Genomic DNA, 21324 nt, shown 5'->3' with positions numbered 1-21324 from the left:
CAATATCCTTTACCCACTTCTCTGTTGTTTCTTCTACTTCCTTGATTTTGAGTTATCTAATAATGAGAAGGAATAGAACTAGTAAAGCTGACCTGGATATTTTTTTCCTTTCTGATTTGCAAGAAACCCGATTTCCCTCGTCAATGTTTTGGCTCCTAGTGAATAATCTGAACAGGGCCATGCTTCTGGAACATGTTGGATTGATTTCTATTAAAGCAGTAAGACAGCCCAATCCAATTTTAACCAGGCTAGATTGTATTCTGCCAGCAAAAGCCCCCGACTAGCCCAATACAAACTCTTCTTAGATAAACTCTTAAAAAAAATACCTTTCTGTTTTTGACTAAACAATTCAGGCCAGCTGTAAACTGTAATACTCAAAGTTACAAGTTGTGTTTCCCACCCGTTATATCCCATGGCTGTAGACCTGTAACAACAAAAATTGCAGATAAAGATATTCGAAATGATATGTGGCAAACAATCTTCCTGTGGAAGTTACCCACTCACTATATTTTGTCTATATATGTTCTTGAGACACAGTGGTAGTGGTAGTGAAGAAATGCATTGAAGGTTATTTAAACATGAATTTAACAGGTATTTGCCTAATCTTTGGAAGGAAATTAAGATATGGCATTCCCATATCCTCACAGGAGTAATTCTCAGTTATTAAAACCTGAGTACAGTTCTTTAGAGGCTAGAAGAATAAATGTTTGGGATATTCTGCCATGTAACTCCTTCATTCTTCAGACATTTATTATGTTCTATGCCAGGTAATACCTGAATCACTAGAAACTGAAATGCATAGTTTCTGATCTTGAAGATCTCAGGGATTGCTCTCTACTGTGAGAAAATCTAGGTGGCATCACCATGAAAGTGATTATCTCAATGGGAACTTCTATGAATATGTGTCACAAATATTTTGGATCAGTAGACTACACTCAAAACTCAGCAAGCAGATCACAATAAAAGTTCACCTACCAAACACACACCAATGACTGGGTATTAAAACTCAGTTACTAAACTGTAGGAAAGGTTGATGCAACACTTTCAAAACAATGTAGTGACCAATAATAAATTAATAAGGCTAATACTCATCATGATATATCTATACGAGGAAGAAAATGTGCTTAAGGTTGAACATTGGAATCACATTATGCAAAAGAGAAAAAAAGATGATTTTGGAAGCATTCAGTTTACCTCATATATTACTTTTGTTCAGGGCCTTACCTAAGGTGCCTGGAGAGGTTTTATATAGACAGTGACAGTTGAATTTAGTCTTAAGGGAAAGGTGTTCCAGGCAGCAGGAATGACATCCAAAGGTATTATTGTGACAAATATTGTGTGCTTGGAAATGTGGAAAGAAATACAAAAGTATATAATTTATGATAACAACAAATCTTTATAAGTAAATATGACGAGCAACTGCATGCCTATAAATTTGACAACTTAGATTAAATAGACTAATTTCCTGAAAGATAGAAATTGTTGAAGCTCACTAAAGAAGAAATAGGTAATCCAGGAATCTATTTTATAAAAAATTGAGTTGTAGTTGAAAACCCACCAACAAAGAAAACTACAAATCCAGATGGCATCATTGGTAAATTCTAACAAACATTTATTTAAAGAAGCAATAACACCAATTCTACACAATCTCTTCCCAAAAATCGAAGTGGAGGGATCACTTTCCAACCATTACATGAGGCCAGCATTATTTTGATATCAAAGCCAGGGAAAGATATATGAGAAAAGAAAGCTGGGCTGGGTGCCGTGGCTCACATCTGTAATCCCAGCACTTTGGGAGGCCGAGGCGGGCGGATCACGAAGTCAGGATATCGAGACCATCCTGGCTAACACAGTGAAATCCCGTCTCTACTAAAAATACAAAAAATTAGCCGGGGTGGTGGCGGGTGCCTACAGTTACTCAGGAAGCTGAGGCAGGAGAATGGCGTGAACCCGGGAGGCAGAGCTTGCAGTGAGCCAAGATTGCGCCACCACACTCCAGCCTGGGCCACAGAGCGAGACTCCGTCTCAAAAAAAAAAAAAAAAAAAAAAAGAACGAAAGCTATAGACCAATATCTCTCATGAACATAGACGTAAAAATCAAGTAAGGCTTATCCTTAGAATACAGGCTGGTTCGACATCTTGAAAATCAATGTAATTTACTATATCAACAGAATAAAGAAAAAAAACTATATTGCCATCTCAATAAATCCTGAAAATTATTTGATAAGTTTCAATATTCATTCCTGGAAAAATAGTCTCAGAAAATTAGGAATAAAAGGGAACTTCCTTAGCATGATAAAGACATTTGCAAAATCTTGATCCATTATGTTTAGTGGCATACAGATTGGAAAGCAAGAAAAAAGCTCTCTATATTCATAGATGACATGATTTTATACTTAGAAAATCCTAATAAATCTACAAAAATTACTAGAACTAAAAGGTGAATTTAGTAGGATCATAGGGCCAAGCAAATATATAAAAAATAAATTATGTTTTTATATACTATCAATGAACAACTAGAAATAAAAATCAAACAAAAACAGTATAACTTACAATAGCATCAAATGACATGAAGTGCTTAGGTATGTATAGGTCTAACAAAAATGTGCAGGCTTTGTATGTGGAAAATTATAAAACAGTGTTGACAGAAATCAGATACCTAAATAAATGGAATGGTATATTGTGTTCATGGATAATGTTAAGATATCAGTTTTCTCCAAATCAATCCATAGATTGAAAATATTCTCAAGGAGAACACACAATTTTTCTTCTAAAATTTATATGGAAAAACAAATGACCTAGAATAGCCAAAACAATTTTGAGAAAGAAGTACAAAGTTGGACAATTTATAGTACCTGATGTTACGACTTAAAATAAAGCTACAATAGCTAAAATAGTGTGGTATATGTGAAATATAGAAAAATAGATCATTGTAACATAATAGTCTAGAAATACACCCACATATTTAATTTTTGACAAAGTTGCTAAGGCAATTTCAACAGAAAGATAAGTCTTTTCAACAAATGCTGATAAAACATAAAGCAATTGGACATCCATATGCAAAATAAAAAAACAAGCAAACCAACATAACAACATCTACCTGCACTTCGTACCTTGCACAAAATTTAGCTCCCCATGGATCACAGACCTAAATGCAAAACCTAACATTATCAAACTTCTAGAACAGAAGCAGGCAAACTTTTTCTGCAAAGAGCTAGAGAGTAAATATTTTAGTCTTTATGGGCTACATTTATGGTCTCTGTCACATATTCTTTTTTTAACAACCCTCTAAAAGTGTAAAAACCATTCTTAGCATGTCAGCAGCACAAAAAGAGGCCTATAGGTCATATTTAGCCCATGGGAAGTACTTTGTCATCCCTTGTTTTAGATGAAAAAACATAAGAGAAAACTCTGTGATCAGATGTTAGGCAAAAACTTGTTAGAATACCAAAAAGACAGTTCATAAAAGAAAAATGGGATATATTGGACTTTATTAAAATTAACTATTTTCATATCATATATCTGACAAAGGACTTATAACCAGATTATATAATGAACTCTCAAAACGCAATAAGGAAACAAACAGCCAAATTTTAAAATATAGTTGGAAAAATGAGCAAACATTTGAGTAGGTACCTCACCAAAGAAGACACCCGAATGGCAAATAAGCACATATAAAGATGCTGAGTATAATTTATCATCTGGGAAATGCAGGTTAAAACCACATTGAGATACCACTTCATAAATATTAGAATTGGCCTTTTTTCAAAAAGGATAACTGACAAAAAGTGCTGCTAAGGATGCAAAGTAACTCGAACTCGCATACATTGCTAGTTAATACGCAAAATGGTGCAGCCACTTTGAAAAACAGTTTGACAATTTCTTATATAGTTAAACATTGTCTTTGCACATGACACAACAATTTTACTCCCATAAAAAATGTGAAGCTTCACATAGAAACCTGTAGAACAGCGTTAACAGCAGCTTAGTGCATAATCACCAATAATTGTAAACATCCCAAATGTGTCTCAAATGGCAAAAAGATTGACAAAATGTGCATATTCATCTGATAGACTAATACCCAGCAGCAAAAAGCAACTACCGATACACATAGTAACATGGGTGAATCTCAAATGCATTGTATTAATTGAAAGAAGACCTATTCAAAAGGCTACATACTATATGATTGCATTTGTATGACATTCTGAGAAAGAAAAATCTGTGAGACATAAAATAGATCAGTGGTTGCCAGGTAATTGGGATGTGGGGATGAGCTGACCACAGCACACAGGGGCTTTTTTGGGTTTACGAAAATGTTCTATGTCTTGATTTTAGTGGTGGTTATATGACTATATACCTTTGTGAAAACTCATCAAAGTGTACACTAAAAAGGCGGAATTTTAGTACATGTAAAAATTGTTTAAAGTGAGAGTGGCAGAGGGACAGTCAGAAGATGGAGAGATGGACAGTGAAGTTTCTAATGTCAAAGAGATGTTTTACTAATGATGGGAGAAGCTTGAACATGTTTATAAGCCATGGCCCTGAGTTAGTAAAAAGGAAAATATTGAAGGTTATCTATCTTAAAATATAGGTAACTTGAAGATATATTTTAAACTTATGAATATATAACTGTCCACAATGAGTTACAAGTAGAAGGAATATGTGGTTTGTAATCTTTTGTACTTTTTTGTGAAGTTGATTTAAGTATTGAAGTAGTGATCAGCATATGTTAAAATATAAGGTTGTAACTATTAATGAATTCCCTGTCCTCTGCTCTGGATACTTATGTGTACTTATCTTGCTGAATGAATGCCCAGTTTTTCAAGATTCTTGCTTAATATGATATGGTTCCCAAGGACTAGTGACTCAGGTGTTGCTTTTAATATTTAAACTGTATTTGTTTCTTAAAGGTGATGTTGGACCAAATGGACAACCTGGACCAATGGGACCTCCTGGGCTGCCAGGAATAGGTGTTCAGGGACCACCAGGACCACCAGGGACTCCTGGACCAATAGGTCAACCTGGTAAGATTAGAGTAAATGTGCATTTTGTAGCATTCATAATATATACATTGGTTAGCTCACCAATAAAGTGAAACCTACAAAACGGTCTTCCAGAAACAACGCTTAAGAAGCAATGTATCTACGTGTGTGATTTTATAAAAGTGGAACAGTACAGGACACAGCATAAAAGCTACTTTAATCCTTGATGTTTGCCCTCTGAGTTCATCTAAAATTGATGATTTCCAATAATGCAATTGCAGTGTGTTATTATTGATATGTAATGTTGAGCTAGACATAGTCTTGGACGCAGAGGCCTAGAAACTTCTTGTGCTGATCATTTCAGATCTGAGTAGCTGTGCAGCATTAATAGACCCTTGTGGAACCTCTTAACATTTCTTAGCACATGAGAACTAGAATTAGGGTTCAGCAAAACTTTCTGTAAAAATATATTTTAGGCGTTCTCATTTTATTTTTTTTTCAATAAGTGAGTTGAGATTTTTTCCCTTTTTGCCCCCAAAATAACAATCATTTTGCAATTCATCAGCATTCCAAATCTTTACTTTTAATATTTTATATTGGATACTCAAAAAGGTCTTTTGTCAACACGTAACCTAATGGGTTTGCCTCTATAGATAGGAAATCATATGGTTCCTCTAAGTTTGTGTGAAAGCATATTGAGTTTCTGGATTCTGAGCTGTCTGGTGATGTGAATTCTCATTATCTTAATCTAGGTAGGTACAGTAAAGGCCACCTTGGGGCCATCATTGTGTTATTGAAAGCACCATAATAATTTATGAAATTAAAACAATATGAAATATTTAATTGTTCCTTAATTCACATGAATACATCTGAAGGCTTAAATACAGAGTTCAGATGTGCATACACTTATTTGAAGCAATGGCTATATGTTTCCTGACCTTAAATGACAGTAGATATTTTGTTATTATTCTAAAAATTTAGAAACTCGGGTTAGCAATATAAAAAGCCTATAAATGTTATTTTCATTTATGTACTATTTTACAGTTGATTATATGACACATTATACCCTTTTATGTTCCCTGACATGTCACTACTGATTTAAAACTAAGAAAACTTAGAGTGTTGCTTTGAACCAGGCTGTTACAAAATAGCTGCTTTATCAGTTATGGAAAAAACATTCTGTCCAACTAGCATAGCAGAGGGATCTTCAGGAAAAAGCACTTATTTTTAGGTTTGGCTACTAAAGGTTTGACCAGCTGTTTTTTGTTTGTTTGTTTGTTTGTTTTCTTTTGAGACAGAGTATCACTCTTGTTGCCCAGGCTGGAGTACAATGGTGCGATCTCAGCTCACTGCAACCTCCACCTTCCGGGCTCAAACGATTCTCCTGCCTCAGCCTCCCAAGTAGCCAGGATTACATGCATGCACCACCACGCCCAACTAATTTTTGTATTTTTAGTAGAGACAGGGTTTCACCATGTTGACCAGGCTGGTCTCGAACACCTGATCTCGGGTGATTCGCCCATCTCGGCCTCCCAAAGTGCTGGAATTACAAGTGTGAGCCACTGCGCCCAGCCCCTGCTGTTTCACAGAGGTGGATAAAATGAACTTATCATTCCTAATATGGTGTTTTGTCATTTGTTTCAATTCCAAAAGTACATGAGCCTTTAGAAGCATTTTGAATTCTTAAGTCACAGCTGAGTGAGAATAAAAAGAGGAACACCATTAATATGAATCTAAACAAAATACAAATATGTTAACATGTGTCACACTTTTTCAGATTTACCAGATACTCTGTAATGTTTTATTAATCTAATGTTCTCTCTCTCTTTCTCCCTCTGTTATATATCTGACAAAGGACTTATAACCAGATATAAATATAATATATAGATAAATATAATATAGATATAAATATGAATATAGATATAAATGTAATATAGATATAGATATATTGATTTATAAGTATAAATAGGATGGGCAGGAAGAAAAGTAATAATGCTGAATTTAACTTCATCTATTTGTAAATATATGTATCGCCATAGAATTGAAGATATTAATATGGTTCAACAAATAAATGAAATTAACAGGAACTAGCATGAAAATTTATTGAATTCACTCTTAATATAGAAATGCTCGCCGGGCGCGGTGGCTCAAGCCTGTAATCCCAGCACTTTGGGAGGCCAAGACGGGCAGATCACGAGGTCAGGAGACTGAGACCATCCTGGCTAACACGGTGAACCCCGTCTCTACTAAAAAAATACAAAAAACTAGCCGGGCGAGGTGGCGGGCGCCTGTAGTCCCAGCTACTCGGGAGGCTGAGGCAGGAGAATGGCGTGAACCCGGGAGGCAGAGCTTGTAGTGAGCTGAGATCTGGCCACTGCACTCCAGCCTGGGCGACAGAGCGAGACTCCGTCTCAAAAAAAAAAAAAAAAAAGCTCTCAAGTCACAGTACTTTTCATTTTACTATGAGATGGACCACATTTCATATTTATACAAGGCACATATACTCACTTTTTAAGTAAATTTTACTTATATCACCAAAGTAGAATATTATCTTAGTTCATTTAAAAAATCCTGATTTATGTCCATAATCTCAATAATAAGGTAATCAGAAAGATTATTACTTATATCTTGACAAACCTACTTATTTTCATAGCTGAAACTCTAACTATCAATGTTTTTGTAATGAGCTTATTTAATATACTTGTATTTCATTTTGCAGTAGAAAAAATGCAAAATATTATATACTGTTATCTCTCTATTGTAGAATGTTTGCATTATGCTTTTCAGGCTTTCCTTGGACTCCAGTTTTCTATTATTTAATTAAGCTTTTACTATTTGCCTTTCTCTTTTCCAAACCAGGCTATACAATTTAACACGTTTTTAAGTTAAGGTCCCCTTGAATATCAATTTTGCATTCCATAGCAGAGAAATAAAAGAAAAATTGCCAAAGGACTAGAAACAAAATATTTTTCATCTCATGACCTACTAACCCAGGCAGAAATGGAGGTTGTTGATTCTTGTTATTTTCTTTGGCCATTACCTACACAATTACTGTCTTACTGAATTTTTTTAGAGATCGGTTAAATATACTCTATTTCATGTTCACAGATCATATCATAACCAGAATCAAATGTGTTATAGTGCCTGTCCAGTCTCAGGACAAAGCGTATGGCTAAATCAGCTAAGGAGGAAAAAAAATTTCATCACCACTAATGTGAATCAAAACAACAACAGCAAAACCCAAGGAATTGTTTATGAATTATTCATGTCATTTTCATAGATGAAGGAGAAAATAGTTTTCTAACACTTTAAGAGACTACAAAACCCTTGGGTAGGGGGAGGGCATGTGTATATGTATGTATGGAAAGTTCTCACGCATAATACGTGTTTTTGAAATTTTCCTTTTTTAATAAACTGGTTCCATTTGGCTGCCAATAAATTTAGAACATCAATATATCCCTATATCACATCTGTAGACATATCCATATAATTCTTGTTATTGTGGGGAAATTTAGCAGAACTTTGGGATTTATATTGACTTCTTCATCCTGGGTCTTACCAGGATGTGTATTCCTGACAGTATTCATGGAAAAATTCATGCTATGGAAGGAAGTATAGTATAATGTCTGCTATTACTACTACTAATAATAACGATGAAGAAAGAAATCCTTGCCTAGTGCATGCAAGCTGTTTTTCCATAATCATATGCTAGTAATTATTGATTTATCTATACCCAACCTGTTGTAGTATAAAATTAAATTAATTTTTAAATTTGAAATAAACTTTAGGAGCTTAAATTCCAAAATGATTATTTAAATCATTAAGTCAGAGATAAACAATTGAAAAGCTGACCTTTAACAAAAGGTAATACTTTTGTGAATGTAAATATTTTATTGGCATTATTGGCAAATACATTTCATTTATAGAATATGCTATATGAACATCTAAGCAAATGCCTAAAAGAAGTTTTTTCACTCATTTCTAATATATGATAACAGTGAATCAATGTCTAATAACTTCTGTTTGTAGAGTTTTATGTTCTAATCTTTAAATGCTTAGTTGTTTTTCCCCTAACCTAACGAATCTTTTTGCAACTTACTTCTGCTTGGGGGCTCAACTTGCTGCTGAACTGTAATTCCCTGCCTCTTGAACATCAGGTCAACCAGGTACTGTAGTTCTTCCTCAAAAGCCATATCTTAAAGTAAAGCTTTAAACATGGAAAACAAACATTTGTCCAGATTTAAGTCTTTGGTTTATTTTCCTTATTTTATGGAACTGCTCTCTCGGAGCATGTTTCAAAAGATAAATTATTTATATTGAAAACCCAACTATTAAAAATCTTTGTGAGCTATAATATAACAATAGATAATGATCCATATAAAGCTATAATCGTGTTCACTGTTAGGTATCATATCATCTTTCACAAATATGATATCAAATCTCTCATTTTTATAGTCTTTTGCTATAAAATGGCAGCATTGGAACCATCGCTACTTTGCCAACTGAGTGTAATTCTCTAATCTTCAAAGTGGATTTTGTCAGTTTAGGGCCATGCTGAAATATGACATAAAACAGATCTTAAAACCCTAGCATCTTACTCTCTACAAAAATAATCACCAGTGAGTCTTCAACAATAAATTTAGGTCTTATTGTTGAAAGGACACTTGGAATGATCATCTGGCTCAACCCCTAGTTTCCAATTGGTTATGGCATAATCCCCATTTAGCAGATGAGGATCAATGTTAAGTGACTCACGTAAGTCGCACAGCTGGTAGGCTTTGGAGTGTGAACTTAATTCTTTTCCCATAAACACATTCTTTTTTAACCACCTTGCTTTTGGAGGAGAATCAGCCTTACAGAAACTTACTAAGGTTAAATATTTTTTGCTGTGTGATTTTTTTTTTCTGTGAAGTCTTGGTTGGAGAAACAAAAGATGACAAAAAATACTAATAGTAATGTATTATTAATGTATTTTTAAAATGATGTGCAAAACAAAGGTAAAATATGATTTAAAAGTTCAATTTAAGTGACTTATTCAGTAATCAATAATTTTGGGAGCTCATAGAAATATGTACTAATAATTTATAATACATTAGAGCAATGCAAATTTAAGTGTGGTCAGTAGACCAGTGTCGTCGAATAACTGTTATCAGTCTGCAATAGGATTAATATAAACGTTGAGAACAAGCATTTAGAAATTTTTATAGCAATTTGATAGTGTAATTGTATCTGTTGAATATAATAACCAAAAAGGTAGGCTTTTATTTTGCATCTTTGGCTTTTTATTTCAGTTTTAGTAATTTTTATTGTATTTTATAAAAATATTAGTCCGTGATTAACTAGGAATTAAGAAAAGATTGGCCTTTCACCAGAAATAATTTGAGAAGCACTGTCTTAGAGCAGTCTGCTTGAAAATCCTAAAGCTTGATTGTTCAGTTATTTTGTGTGCATGATGTCAAAAGTATCTCTAACTCACTCTTAGGTCTGTTATACACAGGGTTCTATCACTTGTTTACTAGAAATATAACCAGATACATCTTTTAAAACTACTTCAGTACTGATTAATATTGATATTGTATTAACTAGGTTTACATGGAATACCAGGAGAGAAGGGGGATCCAGGACCTCCTGGACTTGATGTTCCAGGACCCCAGGTGAAAGAGGCAGTCCAGGGATCCCTGGAGCACCTGGTTCTATAGGACCTCCAGGATCACCAGGGCTTCCAGGAAAAGCAGGTGCCTCTGGATTTCCAGGTAATTTGTTTAAAGTTTTCTCTGATTTGGATTAAGGAAATTAAAATTAATACGACTCTGGCAGATAATTCCCATGTTACACTTTTCTAGATTGATGTGATCCCTTAAGGAAGAGTATTAAATATCTATGACTGCAGGAAGCTCACTTTGCTATTTTCACTGCACATTTTCCTCTGTGAGAGTTCCAGTTATATATTACTGTATAACAAACAACCCCAAAAGTTAATGGTTTTAACCAACCTTTTAATTTTGCTGAAGACTTTGCAGCTCTAGAATTAAGGGATGACTTGACTGGGTCATTTATCTCTAACCCACATGGCCCCAGCTGGAGAGTTTGGGGCTGAAAGGTCTACTTCTAAAATGGCACTTCTCTGACATCTGGGTGTTCATTAGCTCACATGTCATCTCATCATCCATGGTACCTCTTCACATGGCTTAGGCTCCTCACATTATGGTAGTATAAGGCTGGTTGCTCCCCTTCCATGGCAGCTGGCTTCCAACAGAGAGAATCCCACAAGAGAAAAGTGAGTGTTTCAGAAACTACAGGTAGAAGTGGCAAGATTTCTTTTCTTTCGCTCTCTCTCTTTCTCCCATTCTTTCTTTCTTTTTCTCTTTCTTTCCTTTCTTCCTTCCTTCCTTCCTTCCTTCTTTCCTTCTCTCTCTTTCTTTCTTTCTTTTTCTTTCTCTCTCTCTCTCTCTCCCCTCACTCCTCTCTCTTTCTTTCTTCCTTTTTCTCTTTTCTTTCTTTCCTCTCTTTCTCTTCTTCCTTCCTTCCTTCTTTCTTTTTTTTTTTTTTGAGACAGGATCTCACTCTGTCACCCAGACTGGAGTGCAGTGGGACATGATCACAGCTCACTGCAGCCTCAAACCCCTGGGCTCAAGCCATCTTCTTGCCTCAGTAGGAAGTAGTCCCAAGTAGCTGGGACTACAGGCACATACCACTACACCCAGCTATTTTTTTTTTTTCTTTGTAATGATGGAGTCTCATTATGTTGCCCAGGCTGCCCTCAAACTCCTGGTCTCGAGCAATCCTCTGAACTCAACCTCCCAAAGTGCTAGGATTATAGGCATGAGCCACCGTGACTGGCCTGCAAGACTTCTTTTAATCTAGGCTTGGGAGTCACACAATGTCATTTAGAAAAGTGTGAGGTACAGAATCAACCCTAGTTCCAAGTGAGGGGTTTATACTAGATTGCATATACTGGGACATATGGTTCACTGGGGGGCCATCTTTAGAGATTAGCTACCAGAGTGAGTCTCCTTATTCATGAGTATCAGCAGTAGTAGGCATGAAGGTCGAAAAGTCTAAAACTTAACAGTGCCTTATCTCCAACCCTCAACAATTTTCTAGTTGACATCTTAAAACTTACTTTTTATGTTCCCTCAGTCAAAGAAAGGCAAACATTACTTATTGATATTCTTCAAAGGTACCAAAGGTGAAATGGGTATGATGGGACCTCCAGGCCCACCAGGACCTTTGGGAATTCCTGGCAGGAGTGGTGTACCTGGTCTTAAAGGTAATAATCAGGGTTTGCTGCCAGACATATGCGAGAGGGAAAATTAAACATAGCTTTATGTCAGTACAGAATATTTTTGTTGACTATTTTTAAATGATCAATGCTTACTTGTATTTCTATGTAACATGGCATTTAATAGGTCTTATTTTCAATTTGGTTGCATGCTTAGTTTGGATACCATGATACATGGTAAATGCTTAGCTCAAAATAACAAAATATAAGTATTAAGCATTAATTTTTTTTTTTTTTTTTTTTTTGTTTGAGATGGAGTCTTGCTCTGTCGCCCAGGCTAGAGTGCAATGGTGTGATCTCAGCTCACTCCAAATTCTGCTTCCCGGGTTCACACTATTCTCTGCCTCAGCCTGCCCAGTAGCTGGGACTACAGGTGCCTGCCACCACGCCCGGCTAATTTTTTTTTTTTTTTTTGTATTTTTAATAGAGACGGTTTTTCACCATGTTAGCAAGGATGGTCTCGATCTCCTGACCTCATGATCCACCCTCCTTGGCCTCCCAAAGTGCTGGCATTACAGGCATGAGCCACCGTGCCTGGCCAGATTAAGCATTAATTTTTTATATTTAGCCTCTATCGTTGTCAAGGAGTTCCAGAAAGAGGGATTGTTATCTGAGTGTAAAAATGTGTATGCACTCAAGTAATTCATAGAGTACATCCAAGGTGCATAAATGTTTTGAGTGGGCAGTGGCCTACTCAACTGTGAAACATATGAATATTCTGTATATGCATTAATCTTGGATGGATAAAATGGATATATTGTGTTTTCACACACATTGATTTTAGGTGATGATGGCTTGCAGGGTCAGCCAGGACTTCCTGGCCCTGCAGGAGAAAAAGGTAGTAAAGGAGAGCCTGGCCTTCCAGGCCCTCCTGGACCAATGGATCCAAATCTTCTGGGCTCAAAAGGAGAGAAGGGGGAGCCTGGCTTACCAGGTGAGTGAATGAATTTATTTATGAATATTTTTCCTGGTATATCTGAAGTTTAATTTTTAAATAGCATGAAAAGTGACTTATAATACAGAATTCACCAACAAAGGCAATTAAATGCATCAAATTTTGGTAATAAATATTAATTTTCACTTCATTGATACTGTTTCACCAATCAACTTTTGTTTGAGTATTTTCTTTGTAGTTTCCCTATCATGAGCTTTACCTAACCACTAGTGAGGTTTTAAAATAGACTTAGGCAGTCAACTACTAGCTTTCTAAAAAGTGATACAGGAAAAGGATATATAGCCACAATCACTTGAAAAACAAATTTCAGTGTTTAGGAAATTTGCTAGTCCTTTTATTTTTTTCTTCTAAAAACCAGATGAGGATGAATGGTACATTGTTGTACCGCAGTATTTTGATATCCGTATCATACTTGGCTTTCAAATACAGTTCACTGTTATTCTATGTTGGCAGAATAAACAAGTATTGGACTATGAACAGCCAAGCTCAGCCCTGGGGGAAGTCAGTGAAAGTAGATCTAGGGAACAATTGTGTCCCTATAGTTGTTTTATTAGAAACAAATACAGCGTAAAATATAATGTGGGGCTTTCCATTTTTGTTTTAAAAAAAAACTTTTGCTTTTTATAGAAGTCATAAAATACTGATAAGCATAAATCATTATATAAAGCACTTAGCACCCAATCTATATAGAATAGCCTTTCAAGCAATATGGAATGTTAAAACTAGCTATATCTGTGTATCTGCAGCTTATAGTAAAGTTTGTGGCTCTTTTTATGTTCTATCCATCAATATTGTCAGTTCATGTGTATGTGAGTGTATGCAGATGTTATCAGTTTCCCTATGAGCAGGATTTGTTGGGATTTTTCCTCAAAAAAGAATTAAAAATATTAATGCAGTGTTGTATGTAGTCAAGAAAGAGGCAGGGTCACCTAATTTTTTATGGTTGTTAAAATGAAATGACTTTCTTAGCTTACCCCTTGCAAGGCTTCTTTTCTGTTTCAATTATGCTTCCTGTATAATAGGGGCAGTATACTATACTTGACCTCTACTATAGGCTTATTAAATATAGTCGGAATCTAAGAGATAACCTAGAGATTATCTGTCCTTATTCCTTATTTCTTCATTTCCATTGTAAGAAAATGAGGCCCAACCTGTTGTTGGGTGGGGGGAAGGGGGAGGGATAGCATTAGGACATATACCTAATGTAAATGATGAGTTAATGGGTGCAGCACACCAACATGGCACATGTATACGTATGTAACAAACCTGCACGTTGTGCACATGTACCCTAGAACTTAAAGTATAATAAAAAAAAAAAAGAAAAGAAAATGAGGCCCAAAATAGGAAAGTGATTTCACTACTGAGTGCTCTGAATTTCTTGATGGTAGGTAACTAAGAAGTGAAGGATTTTAGTGTGAGTCCAGTGCTGATAGCCCATACTATATCATAATATCACCAGTTCCTCTAATTTACTTATAGTTTAACACTTGAGCAGCTTGCTTGGCCAAAGTTATTTCATGGATGAATAACATCATCCTAACTTGCCTCTTCTACTCATTCTTGGAAGGTATACCTGGAGTTTCAGGGCCAAAAGGTTATCAGGGCTTGCCTGGAGACCCAGGGCAACCTGGACTGAGTGGACAACCTGGAATACCAGGACCACCAGGTAAGTGTGATCGACCATTTGTAGCAATTGCTTAGCTGACACTGAATTCTGGATAAATAATTGTGTGTTTGTCATGTTTGAAGACGCTGTGGATTTGCTCATGGTAATAAGCTTGGGTAGCTACTGAAATATGGAGCTCACTTTTGGCAAAAATATTGCCCTTTGGCTCTAGTTTCAGCAGTCAAGATTTATAGGATATTTTGCCTTGATTATTCAGTTTCTTCTTTTTGTTGCAGCAGGGTATACACAGAATCAGAAGTGTGATCCAAATAAGGTGTTGTGTTTTGTTACATACATTGCGGAATATATAAATGAGACAATTATCTCATGAAGGCCTGAAGAATTCATCTTGTCCTGCTTTTTTTTCTTTTTGCCTTTAGACAAGTCAGTCATTAAACCATGTAAAACAGATGGCTATTGATTCTATTTTTTCGAATTTCTAAGCATGAAAATTTCACAAATTATCTTGGTAGTCAGTTACAGCATTATTCCTAACAAAACTCTTTCTTGTTTCTTCTTCAGCCACTTTCTTTTAGTTTGTTTCCTAAGGAAATAAAGAGCAGCTGGTCCCCATTCTTACAAAGTCCCTTAAGTTCAGTTATTTGCTCTAGACTCGACACCACATGGCCTTGGTATAGTTGGAAAGAGAAACTCCCTTCCTATCTCTCCCTCACATCTTCTGCATTCTCTTTACCAAGTTGGAAGTCATTGTAAAGGAAAAAAATAAAATAAAGAAGGTTTAAGGCAATACTGTGGTCCTAGGAAAAAACCTAGATGACATCACAGAGCTCAAGCACTTATGTGCTAGGAAAAATGAACAAACAGAGCAGCCATGCCGGTTCAGGGTCCCTACCCAGTATCTGTCCACCATCTCTAATCTCTCCCTGGCCTAATGTACTAAACTATATCGTAACAGGTTACCACCTTTTCTCTTCCTGATCTCATATAATCAGGCTTTACATGAGAAGCCCATTTCTGAATCTTTTAAAAACAGACTATTATATTGGATTTATCTGTGAAAATACATTAAGGGTAGTTGTACACATACAACAAATAGCACTTCAAGTGATTGAAATCGTTTTAGGGAAAGAAACAAGGTGTTCTAGTAACTTTTTAATTTTTTTTTTAAGTTATATTAGGAGACCTCTATTACCATGGTTATATTGTAATATGTTCCCAAGGAGATGTTTTATGTTGGGTTCTATCTGTGGACCTTAATAATATATTAAAATTTAATCCATCTAATCCCATGTTTGCATTTTAATGACTACCCATTCTGTGAAACCAGACAACCCCAAAATTGCTGCATTGTCTTAATTTTACCAATTTGACTTTTCTAGGTCCCAAAGGTAACCCTGGTCTCCCTGGACAGCCAGGTCTTATAGGACCTCCTGGACTTAAAGGAACCATCGGCGACATGGGTTTTCCAGGTGAGTGATGAAAATCTTCCAAATATTTAGTCCCATTAATGAAAGGTGGTTCAATATCTCTTTTTTTGTCAGAAAAGAGACTGGTGTTGATAGAATCAGACTGAAACAATATCTGAGGTAATCAGTGGGTAGAGCTCTCTTGTAACACAAAGATTTAAAATGGGAATTAAGGGACAAAATTGTAGAAACCTTAAAAGTTAGAATTCACAAACATCTTCTCTCCAGCTATACCCTTTTTTATTTAAACTTCCTTTAAAAGTAGGCTTTCACATAATTCTGTTTGTGAGTCTCATTATTATCTGACTCAGAGTTTGCAGAGCTTTTTAAAAATCTTTTTGCTTGGTCATATGCATCTTAGATAAGCCACAAGTAAAACATATTTTGTAAAATATTATATATTACCTATTTTCAACAGGGCCTCAGGGTGTGGAAGGGCCTCCTGGACCTCCTGGAGTTCCTGGACAGCCTGGCTCCCCAGGATTACCTGGACAGAAAGGCGACAAAGGTGATCCTGGTATTTCAAGCATTGGTCTTCCAGGTCTTCCTGGTCCAAAGGTAATCTTTGGCATATACTTTAGGCATATACTTGAGCAGATATGAAATTTTTTAATACTATGCTCATTCCTAAGTTTTCATTAAACAAACTATAGAATGACATAGTATATTCTGGATAAGAGATTTATTCCTTTTCTTTTCTCTTAGTTGATAAGAAGATATGTTTTAGGGTTTGTGGCCAGTCCAAAAAAAAGAAAAAAAGAAAAATCTTTCTGGTTTCTTTGTTTTTCTTTTATATTAATTTCTGGGTATACTTCAATAATCTCAATGCCTAGTTTTGTCTGATCTTGTTAGTCCATCCCTTTTTAGTGATGGAGTTGTTGGTCTTTGTCCCAATATTATTAACTAATTTGAAAAGACCTATAAGCAAAGTGACAGTTAATGATAATGTAGTAGTATTCTTAACTGCATGTCTGAGATAGTCCTTTGAATACAGTTTTACAATTCCCTCTGCTTCTCTCTTCAATGTGAAAACTTTGGCAGTGTTTCTCAAGTAATCAAATTTAGAATTTGTTTCAGAGTCACTGGACTCAACAGGAATTTATTTGACAATTGTTTAGTTCCATGTCAAAAGGTAGTAACTCCTTAATCATGTAGTCAGACCACAGACCTAAAGAGTATTAGAAAAGGAATTTTGGTATTCAGTTTTCATGGAAATAGTGAAAGTTCCCACTGATATAAGAATTACTGAATTATATGTAAGATAATTTTTCTTTTAATATTATATAAAAATACTTATTTTGATCATCTAATTGATCAGTGTCTTATAAAGAGATAATCAAGAGAAGTTTCTACATGTTCATTTCGTTTAACAATGTAAAGTTTCTTGAAGTGAATTTTAATTTTCTCTGTAGTATTTTACCAGTGACATATGAATATATGATTTTACTAAAAATAATATAGACATATGAGAGTAAGAATGAAAATCTTCTTCATGCCCCATCCTCTTTTTACCATTCCTTTCCTCTTAGAGGCCCACTGTCAATAGTTAATATATAAATTTGAATTCCTTGTTCTACACATTTATATATATACATATAGAGTTTGGGTTTTTTTCTACACATTGGATATATGTAGAATCATGGTATGCATGCTATTCTATACCTTGCTTTATCACTTACCCCTTTTTATTTCTTTTTTCAATATATCTTAGACAATTTTCTTTGTCGTTGTACATTATATCTGTGGACATATATGCAGCTATTATAATGTATAGTTTCATAAAAGTGAAATTGTTGGATCAAAGGATAAGTACATTTAAATTTTTGGCTTTTTAAAACATTTATAATAATGTAACATATGAACTTGATTTTAAAATACAACCAGTATGAAAAGATTTAAAATAAAAAGTTTGCTTTTTACATGTTCACAAACCCCAACTCCCCAGTTCTTCTTCTCCAGGGTAACCACTTTTAGTAGTTTCTCACGTATTCGTTAAGAAAGGTTTTCTAAATGCATTTATATGCATGCATATACAATATTTCATCAATTTTAATACTCATTTTTTACATCCAAAAAATATCTGATGTTGGAATGCATCTTATTATGATGGAAAGCATATTACAATTAAAATTGTAAGTATTTTTTCCAAATTATTGATACATGAAATAATGCTGGACCTTCCAAATATAGATGTTTTCTCATATATTAATTTATACACACAAAATTATACTTTACATCTGCTCTGTACCTAGCTGTCATCACTTAGTAAATCTTGACAAACTTTCTTTATCTGCCTATAAATGTATGCCTAATTACTTTTCATAATTATACAGTATTTTTCTGGGGGTTCACTATAAATAATTTAACTTATTTTGAATACTAAATTATTTCTAGGTTCATGATTACAAACATATTTTGCACTGAAGATTCTTATCCATATTCTTACATACATATCTTAAGAATCTTTGGTAAATATCACGATAGAATAAATTTGAGCAGTTGCTAGAACCCAGCATATATGTGCCTTTTCAATATCTATATCTACTGCCAAATTTTTTGATTAAATAACTCTATACCTTTATACTTTCATGATTAGTATAAGAGATTTTTTCCTCATTCTACAGATATTGGATGTTACCAACTTAAAATTTTTACCAATCTAATGGGTGAAAAGTAGTGTATCATTATTGTTTATATTTGAATTTTCCTGATTACAAGTGGGGTTTCAGATGTTTTTAACTCTTTTGTAAATTGTCTATTTATACTCTTTGCCTCACTTTTTTAGGAGAGGACTTGGTTATGTATTTCCTACTGATTTGTAAAAGTACATTATAAATAGTGAAGATGCATCCACTGTCTGTTATATTTGTTGCAAATATTTTCTCCCAGTCAGTTGTTTGTCTTATAGCATGTTTACTGTGCATTTCATTATGTAGATGTTTGAAATTTTTACATAGGCAAATTATGTACTCATTTATTTATTCATTCACAAAATATCTATTGAGTATGTATGATGTACCAGGTACTGTTTTAGGTGCTGGAGATACAGCCTGAACAAAACAGACAAACTTTCACTGCCTTCATGGAGCTTATATTTAGTCAAGGAGTCATACAATAAACAAAATAAATAAGTCTGTATTATGTTAGAACGTGATAAATCTCATGATGAAAAGTAAAGCAAGACTTGATGATAGGAATTTCTGGAAATTGTTATATTTTGAAATAGGTTACTAAGGGAAGGTGTCTCTGATAAGATAGAGCAATGACCTCATTGCAGTAAGAGACTAAGTCATACAAAAACCCTGAGGTGTGAGCATACCTGACATGTTTGAGAAACATAAATGAGGCCATTGTGTTAAACAGAATGAGTGAGGTGAAACTAAGTAGGAGATGAGATTAGATTGGTAATGGGGGAAAGATTATCTAGTGTCATATAGGTCATCATAGTAGGGGCTTTTTACTCCTGAGTGAATTGGGGAGCAAATGGAAAGAGTTAACATGATTGTACGTTAATTTTAAGAACTATCACAACACTTGTTTTGGAAAGAGATCGTAGAGGAGCAAGGATGAAAGCAGGGAAACCAGTTATGATGATATTTAAATAATGCAGGCTAACAGTGTTGATGACTTAGATCAAGATAGTAGCAGGGGAATTGATAAGAAATGGACAGATTCTGAATATATTATATATGTCAAGCTAGGAAGATTTGTGTATTGAATATGAGAGAGAGGAATCAAGAATGACTCCAGTTTTTATCCTGAGGAAATAGAATGCAGTTGCTATATACTAAAATAGAAAAACTTTGAAAAAAGCGGGTTTAGTGAGAAAGATCAGGAGCATAGTTTTTATTTTATTTTTATTTATTTTATTATTTATTTACTTATTTATTTATTTTATTATACTTTAAGTTCTAGGGTTCATGTGCACAACGTGCAGGTTTGTTACATAGGTATACACGTGTCGTATTGGTTTGCTGCACCCATTAACTCATCATTTACATTAGATATTTCTCCTAATGCTACCCCTCCCCCATTCCCCCACCCCAGACAGGCCCAGTGTGTGATGTTCCCCTTCCTGTGTCCAAGTGTTCTCATTGTTCAATTCCTACCTATGAGTGAGCGCATGCGGCGTTTGGTTTTCTGTCTTTGCAATAGTTTGCTCAGAATGATAGTTTCCAGCTACATCCATGTCCCTACAAAGGACAAGAACTCATCCTTTTTTATGGCTGCATAGTATTCCATGGTGTATATGTGCCATATTTTCTTAATCCAGTCTATCATTGATGGACATTTGGGTTGGTTCCAAGTCTTTGCTATTGTGAATAGTGCCACAATAAACATACGTGTGCATGTGTCTTTATAGCAGCGTGATTTATAATCCTTTGGGTATATCCCCAGTAATGGGATGGCTGGGTCAAATGGTATTTCTAGTTCTAGATCCTTGAGGAATAGACCAATAACAGGCTCTGACATTAAGTCAATAATTAATAGCCTACCAACCAAAAAAAAGTCCAGGACCAGATGGATTCACAACCGAATTCTACCAGAAGTACAAACAGGAGCTGGTACCATTCCTTCTGAAACTATTCCAATCAATAGAAAAAGGGGGAATCCTCCCTAACTCATTTTTTGAGGCCAGCATCATCCTGATATAAAAGCCTGACAGAGACACAACAAAAAAAGAGAATTTTAGACCAATATCCCTGATGAACATCGATGCAAAAATCCTCAGTAAAATACTGGCAAACCGAATCCAGCAGCACATCGAAAAGCTTATCCACCAAGATCAAGTTGGCTTCACCCCGTGATGCAAGGCTGGTTCAACATATGCAAATAAATAAACGTAATCCATCATATAAACAGAACCAAAGACAAAAACCACATGATTATCTTAATAGATGCAGAAAAGGCCGTTGACAACATTCAACAGCCCTTCATGCTAAAAACTGCCAATAAACCAGGAATTGATGGAACGTATCTCAAAATAATAAGAGCTATTTATGACAAATCCA

The 21324-nt window shown here is 35.0% G+C and overlaps 1 protein-coding gene across 1 annotated transcript in view; it reads left to right on the top strand.

Moving 5' to 3' along the window:
• COL4A5 (collagen type IV alpha 5 chain) overlaps positions 1-21324 on the top strand; it is a 273437-nt gene that overhangs the window by 176416 nt on the left and 75697 nt on the right. The window contains 8 exon segments of the mRNA XM_033201238.1: positions 4911-5024; positions 10569-10628; positions 10631-10735; positions 12163-12252; positions 13049-13198; positions 14787-14885; positions 16226-16315; positions 16731-16870. Coding sequence (XP_033057129.1) covers positions 4911-5024; positions 10569-10628; positions 10631-10735; positions 12163-12252; positions 13049-13198; positions 14787-14885; positions 16226-16315; positions 16731-16870 — 848 coding nt within the window.

The sequence above is a fragment of the Trachypithecus francoisi genome, unplaced genomic scaffold, assembly GCF_009764315.1.
Source record: "Trachypithecus francoisi isolate TF-2019V2 unplaced genomic scaffold, Tfra_2.0 Lachesis_group6, whole genome shotgun sequence".
NCBI lineage: Eukaryota > Metazoa > Chordata > Mammalia > Primates > Cercopithecidae > Trachypithecus > Trachypithecus francoisi.
This window is presented reverse-complemented; position numbering and strand designations above follow the sequence as displayed.